This window comes from Diceros bicornis, chromosome 5, assembly GCF_020826845.1.
Source record: "Diceros bicornis minor isolate mBicDic1 chromosome 5, mDicBic1.mat.cur, whole genome shotgun sequence".
Classification (NCBI taxonomy): Eukaryota; Metazoa; Chordata; class Mammalia; order Perissodactyla; family Rhinocerotidae; genus Diceros; species Diceros bicornis.
The window spans coordinates 44,734,884-44,748,794 of NC_080744.1; the positions used below are offsets into that span (position 1 = coordinate 44,734,884).

The 13,911-nt window shown below is 32.7% G+C and overlaps 1 protein-coding gene across 2 annotated transcripts in view; it reads right to left on the reverse strand.

Annotated features, from left to right (window-relative positions):
- MYEF2 (myelin expression factor 2) overlaps nt 1–13,911 on the reverse strand; it is a 31,015-nt gene that overhangs the window by 2,826 nt on the left and 14,278 nt on the right. The window contains exons 9-16 of one of the 2 annotated variants that reach the window (XM_058541520.1): nt 13,791–13,854; nt 8,995–9,096; nt 7,457–7,507; nt 7,091–7,159; nt 6,687–6,785; nt 6,308–6,379; nt 4,338–4,546; nt 4,206–4,257 (exon numbers count right to left, since the gene is read on the reverse strand). In XM_058541520.1, the coding sequence (XP_058397503.1) occupies nt 4,206–4,257; nt 4,338–4,546; nt 6,308–6,379; nt 6,687–6,785; nt 7,091–7,159; nt 7,457–7,507; nt 8,995–9,096; nt 13,791–13,854 (718 nt within the window). The remainder of the gene's footprint in view (nt 1–4,205; nt 4,258–4,337; nt 4,547–6,307; nt 6,380–6,686; nt 6,786–7,090; nt 7,160–7,456; nt 7,508–8,994; nt 9,097–13,790; nt 13,855–13,911) is intronic. The other variant, XM_058541521.1, reaches the window with a different exon arrangement.

Consider the following 13,911-nt stretch of genomic DNA (forward strand, 5'->3'; position numbering starts at 1 on the left):
AAAGGTTCTTCCTTATTCTAATTTTACCTAAAAACTTAGGGTTTTTCTTAACATAAGTATCCCACCATAGGTTTATTAGCAATAGTAAGGTTTGCTCAAGCAAGAAATCTTCAAACCTTCAAAGGAAAATTTGTAATTATCTCTTGCAAAATCTGTCTCTCAATGTTTCAGGACAAGTTTCTCTTTCTTTTTTTTCCTCTTAAATTGTCTCTCTCAGTTTAGGAATCATCACTCAGACCACCAAATTCCTGACATCACAATGATCTCAAGGCTTCTCTAGCTGACAAGTCTCTCAGCTAAGATACTTGAACCTTCTTACCGTTTGGACACTCAGGCTATATAGAAAGTGGTCCATAGATACTTGTTTCATGGTTAGACTGCCCCAAAAAATCCTAGTAGGCATAAAACCAGAAAGAGTTGTATGTTTTCTAAGTTTCTTCTTAACCCCATACAAACACCAATTGAGGTATTTTCTTTTCTAAAGATAAATACTTGAAGAATAAAATTTAGTTTCAAATAATTGATTAAAATCAGACCTCCCTGGCTTTTTACACGCACTGAGGACTTTCTTAAGTGACTTAAATATCTACTGATCTTGTATGATTCCAAGAAAAACAAAAATAGGACTGCTATTTTAGCAATAATATGGACAAAACAGTATGCAATGACAAATCAGCACCAGAGAATAACCAACATGTTGCTGTTACATACACTAGTTATAAAAATGTCTTATCCTACAGTAAAAGAAAGCTTTCCACTTTATTTAACCCAGACTATTAACATCTTGTGGGGCATACTTTGGGAAATACTGATATAAAAGCATATCTAAAAATAGACCAAATTAAAGGATAAATAATAAATAGTTCAATAAAATCTACTTCCAAAGTAAAGCTGTAATATAACCATAGGAGAAAAAATCAAAATCAGGTATTTTGCAAGAAATCATAATTATCATCTAAGGAAGAAAAAACAAAGTTTTAGTGTTTCTTTACAAAGAAAGTGAATCTATGAATGAATGTTCCTCATATATTATTTTTACTGCTATATTATTTTACTGTTAAGTTATTCTAGAGTTAAAGTCCACTAGTCATGTTCAGAGCAGCATGTGCTTAGTAAATAAAATCTCCACAAGTCTCCATTTTCTATGCAGTTAACAAGCATACTGATGTAGAAAACTACATAACGGAAATCTGTTATCAAGAATGGGCTTTCCTAGCACTGCAGTACTAAAATGTTATGGTCCTGCATCATACTAAGCCAGAAGGCCACAGTGTATAGACAATATGGGAGTAAGTTTGAAAGATTACGCCTACTTGACCTCATTAGCAGAACCTGAACTAATGTGAGGTCCAATTCTAATGGGTCAGTTAATTTGTTTATACTTAGCCTTCTTAAAAATGCACATCACTAACCAATTATACAGGGCAGGATAAAAAGAGATCTCTTATATCCTCTTATTTCTCATCTTGTTAGATTTGAGGATATGTGAACACACTGTTTCCTGAATTACGGAGGCTGAGGAAATGCTGTATTGAGGGTAATATAACCCATAATACAACATTTTCTCAGCCTATGTAATTGCCCCATCAAGGACAGTTAACCACCACAGACATTTAATAAGCAGAGGGCTTGCTGGTATGCCATTTACTGGCAGATATTATCTGGGGGTGATGCATGGAATACCACTAGACTCTTACTAAGAAGCAACCAAGAGAATATACTTACTTTGGACCCGGGGGGAAAAACACAACAAAAAAACTGCCTTTTACTGCAAAAGAGGCCATTACCGGCTTGTAGCAGGTTAAAAAGAAACTTCCTATAAAAACTGAAAAACTTTAAATTTAAAAATAAAGCAATGTGGCAGAAAAATAGATGGTTCAGTTCATACAAGCCAGATAACTTACACAGTTGCCAATAGCTTGACATTTAATTCTATTTTACCATAACTTATTTTCTTTCCCATCAATGCAGTTCCAGGGGAAAAACAGGAAGAGGGTAGGGAATTATTTAAGTATTTAATTATTATTATTAATAATTATTATATTTATATATAATATAATAATTATATTAATAATTATTGTTAATAATTGATTATTAATAATCATTAGTATTAAGTACTTAATTATTTAAGTATGGCATTATCTTAACATAAATCTTAAAGTCAGAAGCTTTTACGACTAGAATTGAGAAGAAAAACAAAAATCATTATCTCTTGATATAACTATAGACTGAAAGGGACATAAGAACAGAGCTAAAATTTTTCTACAAAATGATAATTTAGCCACTTTATTTTAGTGACTAAAACGTTGTACAAATTTTTTAAATGTAGATTGTGACACTGTTTTTTTCCTTTCAGGAAATGTCTTTGAATTGCTGATGTCCTTTTGTCAAAACAATGCCACTCCTACAAGAAGCCCACCAAAAGACCTCAAGTTTGCGGCAAGCCTTGCTCATATCTGACCTCAAAAGGAAATCTGCCTACATAGGATAAAGAACAGTCAATCAATATTGGTCACATTTTCATTAATGCCATTTGTTTGTCCCACTTTGTTCAACATTTATCTTGTTTCATTTCTACTTTTTAAAATAATGTCATATCTCATTTGGAGACTTTTTTTTTTTCCACTGAAACTACAACAAAAGAGATTATCTATACTTGCTGCCACACTGCTCCTCATTCAATGTGTTTCACTAAGGCCCTAATATGTTCATCCCTCTGTAGTCTATGGGATTCATGGCCAAATGCTCATTCTGGTAGATCTTCTTATTCCCACAAAGACTACCACCACTTCAAAACAACTTTATAATTCTGCTTTCTCTTAGTGGTGACTATTTACTAGTTGACTAGTATTCAACAACTTTTTTATCAAAAGAAAAATTAAGTTTTTATTTAAATAAAATATAAAGAAGATCAACAAAACAAGCCAATAGAACACCCTAGACAGATTCACACTGTATGTTCTTTGAGGGCAGGACAATATCTTACTTTGTTCACCTTTCTAATTCTAATGACAAGCAGACTGCCCAAAATACAATATTTGTAGATTTAATGCATGAATAAATAACTGAATAAGTGAATGAGGATCTGCTCAGAAGGCTTAACTCACTCATAAACATTTAATAAACTCTTTCTGTATGTACCAAAGCAATGAAAGGTGCTAGGATAAAAAGATGACAGTTCTTGCCCTCAAAACCTCTATCTTGGAGGGAAAAAAACATGCAGATTATTACAACTGAGTTAAGCATAAAGTACTCTGAGAACACAGTAGATAACAGTATCCACAGTGATCACTAACACTTTGTGATAGGGGCCACAAAGGCCACTTTTGTGGGAGAATACTAAACTCATCCCCTTCCTGATCTCAAAAAATTAAAGATATATTCCAAATACTCTTAACTTTTCATTAACTCTCAAAGGCTGGATGTACCACTTTAGCCTTTTTTTCATCATTTTACGTCACCTATATTGCTTACTATTGTGGTTATAGTCTCTGGGATACCATGAAATAGCAGAGAAATACTGGAAGGAAATCTGTTACTCTGTCCCACTCACACTAATTCTTTCACCATCACAAAAAAGGCCCTCTTTTAAAAGTAAGAAACCACCTAACCTTCTACAGACCTAATAAACATATTAAGGTTGTATGGTTCCATAGCCAAGAACAGTTTGTAAAAGAATTAGAAGGGCCACTAGGATGTACCTAAGCATTCCAGGCAGTGAGTTCTATGCTATCAGCTAAGTTTCCTGTGTTGTGTAGGCCACAGAGTGTGCAGAATGGGTCTCATCTATTAATCATCTGGGTGTCAGTATTTCATTGGGTCATGCTGACAGTGCACTGCAGTACAATACAAACAAGGAAATAAATATACCATTCATTAATATTTCCCACAGAAAAAAATCTTTTTAAATGCAAGCAATGATAATATATTAACCCATTAACAATCAGGTATCAAAACAAGCCCTTTCTTTATCCACAGGAGACAACCACAGGTTCTACTCTAAATCTTGTTATTTAGTAGTCATTTGCACTTCTGTAAGTCAGACAATAGCAAAATAATTCATTTATTTGAAATGGAATTAGACCTATCATACTATCCAGGAATAAGCATCTGAACAGGTAAAATCTAAACACAGTGTTTAAAAGTAAAATCAATTTTTCCTCCATAATCAATATCAACATATCTGCAGTCATTGGCATACTTACCACACTGACTGAATTTCTCTTTTAGTTTCTGCCAAGTCAAGTCAAAAGGCAGCTAAAATGAAAAAAAGGTATTAGTAACACACATATAAGGAAAAAAACAATTTTAAGTATCTTTTACATTTAGTTGCTTACATTTCTGACAAATATCTGGTTGCCTTTGGAGCCTATTCTGTCTCTCATTCCACTTCCCATTGGACCCGACAGAAATCCTCGATCCATATCGATGCTCCTTTCCAGTATAGCTCCTATACCTGGTCCCATTCTATCAAAGCTGGAACTCATCCGATCCAGTCCCATCCCCATTCCTCCAGTCACGCTGTTCATGCCACCCATTCCACCACCTGGATTTTCAGGAAAGGAAAGGAGGGTTTGGGAGTTTTTGTTTTAAAAACAGAAGGAAAAGGAGAAGGAAGAGGAAGAAAGAGAAAGAGGAGGGAGGAGAATCATTTTTGAGAAGGAAAAAGAGAGAAAAATTAATTCATTTATGTAATTAGATAATATATAAACATAAAATTATTTTTATACACACAATATAACAATCTTCCAAGGAACAGAATTTAATTTGGTATACATTCAGTTAGTTGAAAGTTAATGCCTAACTGAATCAGTTCATTCTAGCCACTATGTAAATACATTATACATATGTACTGCTATAAAATTACATTCTGATCATAAAACACATCATATAAATTATATAAATTTTCTACCAATTACTTTATCCACTAATATCATAGTTATTTTTATCATTTTTATTTTTTAATAATTCCAGCTTAATAATTGCTAGAACAAAGATACATGAGGTAAAGTCAAATTATTACAACTCCAACACACCAATTGTTGCTCTCATCATATTCTTTCCCTAGCTTACCTTTCACCTCAGTAATTTCTGTTTCACATACAATTTCTCTTTTCATACAATTCGATTTTCAATAACCACAGAAAAACCTAACTTTTAATCTCAATATTATACAGAACTTGTGGAGATAACAACAAAAAATGGAACCACATCCCTTTAGCCAGAGCTTGAGAATGTAGCTCATAGCTCATACCCACTGTTTTCTTATGTGTTGAGTCCCCTTTAACTATTCCAATTCTACTCATTCTCAAAACTTATCCTTTTTTCTCATACCTGATATTCCCCCATACACAGAAATTCTAAAAATTAACATCACCCTCAAATTGGCTTTCTGTAAATGACAACTATAAAATTAGGGATCCAGAAGTATAAATACTGAGGTGAAAAAGGAAGGTAGGGAAGTTATGATTAATAGGAAAATGGCCAAGGCTGAAAAGATGATGAAGAGAAGGAATAAAATGACAAGCAAGGTACAATGGAAGTAAATATCTTTAGCTGATAGGATTTTTTAATTCATTCTTAGAATAGTTCAAGTAGGCTGTGTTTCGCATTTGTGAGATTTCAATCAATTAAAGGAAGTCAATCAAGTATGGAGAACTCCCAGAGACAAGGCTCAGTAAGCAACAGAGGTCAAAAACTAAGCCATGTGTTAAGGCTTAATGTAAGGCCTTAACTGTGGTAGCGGAAACAGATGGGAGATTTGGCATTCCCCAGTGTTGCAACTACTCTTGATTCCATCATGGGAAAGGTTTAAGAGGAGAGGAAGCAAGCATCTCTTTCAACCTTAGCCCTCAACCTCAGGAGGTCTCTAGAAGTGTGGTATCTGGGGCAATTCACCTGTGTCTACCAAAAGACACAAGATGTTCAGATGAAACAACACCAACAGCAGTTGTAGAGAATAAGCAAGGAAACAAAGTAGGTGCTAAAGCAAAAGCTGTTCCTGCCGCATGATCAGAGAAATTCCCCGATTCCTTAGTTAGAAAGGAGGTTCCTGAACTGGCTGACAGTTAACATTTACTCTGGTGTTAGTTTAGAAATGTCAAAGAAGTAAATTTAAAGTTAGTTTAGAAATTTCAAACAGTGATCAAACAGAAAAGTTCCTTAACTATCAAAGTTTCTCTAAATTATGACAAGACACATTAACATATAAGAACAAAGTATTACTATACTACAATAACTACTCTTGCAAAGTCTTTTGCAAGCACTCAAATATTACTGAATAAATTCTAGTAAAATTTAAACCTACTTATTCCAGATCCTACTGGACCCATGTTAGAAGCTCCTATTCTTCCTGCAAACCCTCCAATCATTGCACTGCCTAAACAAGGATGGAAAGATAACATACTAATTAATTTAAATAATCATACTTTAAAATTCCCAAGATACTATGCTCCCAGAAGAGGTACAGTAACTGAAAAGTATAAAGTCTTCTAGACATAGGGTTCAAATATGTAAGATATTGAAAAAGAGAGCATGTACATCAAAATCCCTAAAGTGTTTTCCTTCAAGTAATAAATTGTGTGAAACATAATAAATTTCCAATTTTTCACCAAAAAAAGGAGAGAAACAAACTTTGAAAAATATAACCTGCAAAAAAAAAAGGAAAAGTATGCAGTCAGCCCTACCAAGTCTACCAAAGGAATCTCCAAAGCCTCGATTTATTCCAATATCACCACGTCCAAAATCTCTCTCCATGCTACTAGTCATCGCACCGCGGTATAGCTCTGAAAAGATTATGCAACAAATTAATCCTTTTTCAAGTACATTAATACAAGGCAATCCATTTAGGAACACACTGAAACTAAACTGAAAAGATAGCAAAAGTCACAAACACAAAAAAAGTCTGTGATTTACTCAACTTACCTCACATGCCACATAGATGCCCAGTCCCACCATGCCTGTCTCTATTCCCCAGTGCCCATATGCCCTCTGAAGACATCTAGTACCCATTCCTAAGTGAAGGGGGAAAATTTTAATAATAGAGAAAACTAAACATAGCATACACATCCCACTATATACATTTACCTACCTCCCATTCGGCCAACTCCTCCAAATCCTCCCATGCTATTCATTGCTTCCAGACCACCAAACCCAATTCCTATGAAATAAAGATTCATTTTGAGATTTGACTGTCAGTTGTATAGCTGAAAGGTACATTTTGTAAATGTTGAGTTTCACCAGTAAGCTCTTCATCCACCCTACCTTGTGTAGCTACTTCTTAACACATCACCTTCATATCCCTTAAGTATGTACCAGGCTCAATTTCTGCTAGCAGCCTTTAGGACATGAGCCAACAATAAACCATGACTTTTTTTTCCCTTGGAATTCTCAACACAGTTTCTAATTTACTAAAAATGGTGATGGGTACATACAAAAAACAAATGCTTATACATACCTCCTCCAATTCTATTCATTCCTCCAAAACCTGGACCATCCATTCCCATACCTCAAATAAAATACACAGTATGTACTTTCAGTAAATCTTATTTTTCCAACTCAAGAATGAGATAATGCAATACAGAAAAACAGATACCACTGGTCTAGTCACAACGGAACAGAAGAAAAGCAGTGGGGCATAGGTGGGATGGTTTAAAGTGCTATGCCATGATAGTTGTCTACTCATGAGTCTTCAAAAAAGCCTCTTTGAATATTTATTAGACAAGAAAACAAAATTCACTGGTCACACTCACATTAAGTTAGAGAATATCTAGGACTAGGTAATCATTCATTTCTTTTCAGCACAAACACACAATCATCACTATAGCAGACTTAGAGGTCAGGTCAGAAAGTAAGGACTCCTCTAAATATGGCAGCTAAGGGAGCAGTAAAAAATTAAAGAATAAAAATAGCATGTGTTTAGGAGGGTGTAGGGCCTAAGAGCAAGGGAGAAAATTTCCATCTGTTTGGATCAAAATGATTACCATAGCTACCCTCATAATTTAAAGTATAGCTATAACATTTCAACAAAAACAGGAATCTGATAGCATTTATTAGTCCATCGATTAAAACAGCAGTTCTCAAAGTATGGTCTAGGGACCCTTGAGGGTCCAATAGGTCAAAACTATTTTATTCATCAGATAACACCAAGACATCATTTGACTGTTTTACTCTCATGAATATAAGGTGGGATTTTCCAGAACTACATGATGTATGATATCATAACAAATTGAATGCAGAAGTATTTAGCCAAACATTAAAGAGATGTACAAAAGAGGTAAAACAATGCCACTCTTTTCACTAAGTTTTTTATATTGGAAAATACAATTTATTTTCTTAAAAATTATATTCATGTTAATACATAATGGGTTTATTATTATTTTAAATATGTAAATATTTTTTAAGCATCTAAGTTTTAATTTTTAACACAGCAAATACTGACAAATATAACACATAAACAAAAGCCTTTTGGGGTCCTCAACAAATTTTAAGAGTATAAAAGGGTTCTGAAACCAAAAAGTTTAAAAACCAATCTTTAAAGATAAACCGCTAGTCTAGGTAAAGAGCAAAATAGCTATCTTAAAAGCTACCTTTCCAACTAGATATACAAATATAAATTGCTTATGATAAGGTAGCATTTCAGCCATTCCACAAATACTGTATATCCATGATACACAAGGCACCATATTGAACATTCTCCTTCTGCCTCAAAGACATTTTAAAATCTAAAGTGCTAAAAGGCTAGCTACAACATGGCTGGCCTCAGAGGAACCCTCCTGACCTTTGCCCATCTTCTTTCATGTTCTCTGCCCCCAAGGTTTCATTCCTTTTTCAGACTGAAGTGACATCCTAAATATTCAACTATAAAATAGAGTCCTTTAAATATTATTACAAACAGGTAAACGTCAGCTTCATAAGCTTCATAACCTATGTTTATAGATTATAGATTATTATGCAAATGTTATCATTTAAAAAGAAATAAGAAAGAATACATACCACTAGGACCTAAATTTCCCATTACACCTCCTATGTTCAACTGGCTGGCACTAATAGGCTGTCCACCTGGACCAAGTCCCATTCCAATGCCTCCAAGACCACCTAAAACACAAATAAGAATAACATTACCAACCCATATATGACTAACTACCTGGTACTAAATTTTTTTTAAAAGCTATATGCCTGTAGTAGTATTTCTAAAATTTTTCAAATTTGTAAATAAGAGCACTGATTCTTGTTTTCATTGGAATGCAGCAGACTGAAGCCTCACTATAATACTACTTATTAATGAGAAGTGTTTTATGAAGCAGGTCATCTTATATCCCTTATATATATCTTATATATATAAAGGCATATTGAAAAGGACTAATGAAATACCAAGAGGATAATATCACTTTATAAATGGCATACATATCTGAAGATGAGAACGTTGCTCAAATTTGTTGAACCACTTAAAATCTAAGAATTACTTTTAAGATGGTTCAAATCAAACTAAAAAGTCAACAAGCACAAAAACATAATAATAAATATAGCAAATGTTACATTAACTAGTTTTATCATTGACATAAATATTTATTTACAATTATATGGCACCTTAAGTGTTTTCACATCTATTATCCATAAAGGAGGAAATTTTTGAGACCTTAAGTTACTTGTACAATGCCATTTAGCCATGTGATTAAGCTAAGACTAAAATTTAAGTTTTCTGTCTCTAAATCCACTATTCTTTTTACTACCTCTCTTAAAATAAATTAATTAAATTTACTGAAAACATATGTTAAGAAGATAATTTGATAACTCTAAAACAGTAGAACTAATTAACATTTGAGTGGGAACTATTTTATTCTACTAAATCTGAGTATGGTTTTAAAGTTCTTGCTAGTCAATGTAGCATTTAAAAAGTGGTAGGGGCTGAGAAAATGATTCATTTTTTTTTTTTTAAGATAGACTACAGAAGCATGTTGTGTTAAACTGGAAAGATCAATGAGTGATCTGGTAAAAGAAATATCTTTTTTCAGCTCAGTCCCTAAAAATGGTCCAACTGAAAGCAAAAGCACATTTAACTATCAACAATGTTCATGTCTACACCTAGCACTCATATTTTCATCTGGTATCATTCTTTACTACAAGGAACCAGGACTCCTTGAAAGTAGGCCAATCTCATGTCTTAGAACAAGGAAAATCTTCACTGATCTGGGAAATCTTGTTTTTACCAAAAAGTAAGAATATCAGAGGCATAGGAAATGAGGAGGTTCCCAATTGCCAAGTTATAATCATTTGAGCAAAGGAAGGGAGGGAGAAAGGGAGAAAGAAAAAATGGGGAGGTTAATAATGACTAACTTAACTAAAACAACAAACTGATTCTGTCAAAGTATATGAGTTCATATTATATCTCAATAGAGATGAGCATATAAAAATGTAAATTTCAAAAAGAACAGATATAAAAGAAGTATGAATATAACAGAGGATATATTTTTATCTAAATAAATAGAAGAGTATTAATAGTGGAAAAGAAAATTGGAAGTCCCTACATAAAGCTAGGACCTTGAAAGATGACACCCTGAGTGACAAGGCAAACTTGGTGAAGGCAGGAAAGGACTGCCCTGTAAAGGGAGAATGGGCAATATTCAAAGACATGTGAGCGGAGAATTTTCCAGAATTTATTTTAAAAACTGAATTCTCAGATAGTGAAATCCCAATAAATAGTAATCCACATGTACACTGTAATCAAACGGCATCTCCAAGACAAAGATCTTAAAAATCAGTCACATGAAAAACACAGCTTACCTATAAAGAAAGGACAATTCAATTGATAGCTAACTTAATAGCTACAATGGAAGCCAGAAAACTGTGGAATATTTTCAAAATGCTGAAAGAAAATAACTATCGATCTCAAAGATATAATCAGTAAAACTATTTTTGAAGACATTTATGGACAAACCAAACTCGAGAGAATTTACTAACAACAGATCCTCATTGAAAGAACTTTCAAACAATGTGCTTCAGGAGAAAAAAATCTGTGCCAGGGTCTGTGAAAGCAGAGAAATGATGAGACATAAAAATGGTAAATAATAATAATGCCTAATTTGTGAGATTGAAAAAAGCAATATAGAACAAAAACACTGAGCAATAAAAGCACATAATTCAGTACAAAAGTGATTAGAATTAAAGCATTCAAAGGTCACTCTACTACTGAGTAAAAAATAATTAACTTCAGATTTTATATAGACATATTAAAATATCCAGGATAACTACTAAAAGAGAAGGCAAGAGAGAAGAAAAATAAATATTTGTAAAAAGCAGAAAAATAGAACACAAAATAAGATAATGGGAATTAATCCAAATAAATCAATAAATGTGACTAAACAAAGCTGTTATATCTATATTAATATTAGACAGAAGATTTAAAGGTAGTTACTAAATATAAAATCACTCTATAACGATAAAATTTTGATTCACTAGGAAAATATATCAGTTCCAAAAACTTGGATCACCTACTAAGTCAGATTCAAAATAATTAAAGTAAAAACAGGAAAAAATAGACAAATCCACCACTCTAGTGAGAGATTTTACCGTATATATCTCTAAGTAATTGATAGCACAAGCAGACAAAATAATTAGTAGAAATATGAGGCAATTTACATGATTAGCAAACAATTTAATGGACATATATAGAACAACGCACTCACTAAGCACACCTGGAATACTTATAAAAATGCGCCACATGTTAGGCCGCGATGCAAAGTCCAAATTAATTCCAAAGAATCACAATCACACAAACTGTCTTCTCTGACCACACTGCTGAGTTAGAAATTAATAACGGAAAAAAACCATACATGTGGGAATTCAAAAATACATGGCTTAAGAAAAAAATCATAATGGTAATTTAATAAAAATTAAATCACAAAAATATTCCCTAGCAAAACCTGTGTACAACGGCTAAATTTATAGTCATAACTATTTATATTAGAAAAGAAAGGCTACAAATTAGTGAAGTAAACATTCAACTGACGGAGTTAGGACAGAAATAAGAGACTAAACTCCAAGAAATAGAAAGAAGAAAATAATAAAGCTAAGAGCAGAAATTAAAATATAGAAAACGAAATTCACCTCTTTGAAAGTACTAATAAAACTGACAAATCTCTAAGCAAAAATGACCAAGAAAAAAAGAGAAATTGCAAACCTTCAGAGTTTAAAAGAAAACAGAACTATAGATGTGGTCAAAATTTAAGAGAGACTATTTTAGGCTAATAAATCTGAAAACGGACAGAAATTGTAAAATTCTTAGAAAAACAGAAATTACCAAAATTGACTCAAGAATCAATAGAAAATATGGACAATCAGTAGTTAAAAATCTTCCCCCAAACAATACACCAAGGCCAGACAGTTGTATTACAAGTTATTTCTAGCAAACACTGAGAGAACAGATCATTCCAATAGAAAAAGAACACTCCCCAACGTAGTATTGTTTCTAGCAATAAAAAATTAGAATAACCTAAAAAATAGAAAAATATATAAAATATGATATTAGCAGTTAAAATGAAGGAACTAGAGCTACATCTATCAACATAAACAAATCTCGAAAAGAGCAAGTTACAGAATAATATACACAATATGATGTCACACACCAAATTTTAAATCCAGTAAAACAATTCCATATCATGTTTATGGATATATAAATTGTAGTCAAATTATTAAAACCTAAATCATAAATACTACATTCATAAGTTGTTTCCTCTGGGTAAGGTATCTGGTGGGAGGAGGGCAGGGAATAGGTCTCAACTTTATCCGCAAAATTTTATTTTAAAGAAAAATCACCTAAACAAATATGGCCTATAATAGCTACATGAGTAATTTTATTTTTGTCTGTATATTTAAGATATTTTATGATTAAAAAAACTTTAATGATAACGAGAGAAGGTAGACTAAAATAGTAAGAACAAGAGCTAGTTATTTATTGAATGCTTACATTATGCCAGAACTGTTCTAAGCGCTGTGTATATATATATTAATTCATGCAATACTCATGCCAATGAAGTAGGTTCTATTATCATCCTCATTTTGCAGATGGGGCATTGAGACACAGATGTTAAGTACATTACATTGTTGTTTTATAATCCTTTGGAAAACAATTTGATAATACTGATCAATGAGCATACCTGAGAACCTGTAAATCTACTTCAGGATATCTATCTTAACGAAATAACCAAAAACATACCAAAGATTTGTATATAAAAAGACATGAATTACTCTGCTGGTGATTAAAGGAAAAAAGTTAAAACATCTAAATACACATAGTGAAATAGTTATGGAGCATCCATATGATAGACTATTATACAGCCAATAAAAATATTTGGCAAGAATTTTCAACATGGAATAATGCTTATACTCTGTTAAACAAAAAAATACAAAATTATTTATATGGTAGTTCTCAACTACATAAAAAATATACATAGAAGGAAAGACTGAAAGAAAAGACACTTTAATACTATAACAGTGGTTACTCGTGGGTGGTAAAATTACAAGGACTTTTACCCCCTTCTTGTGCATGAACTTACCAAAGTTTTTAGTATATATTGCTTTTATAATCAGGAAAAACTACCAAAAAGGAACAAAATGGCACATATTTATCTTCCCAGTCTTCCTAAACAATCACGCCAAACTATCTCCATAATTTGAAACTAACCCTAAACTGTGGGCAACTTGGGACGTAGGCACGAAAATAAAGAGTTTCGCTTAGCATATAAAAAATTGTAAAAGAATAGTCTGTATTGTTTCTAATAGCTTTTACTTACGTGGTAATTGTGGTGTTTTACTATCATGTGAACGGTAGTCTTCATGAGGGACAGACTTGTCATCCTAATTGCAAAAAAGTTTATTATAGCGTTAATATATAACTAAAAAGATCTAGAATGT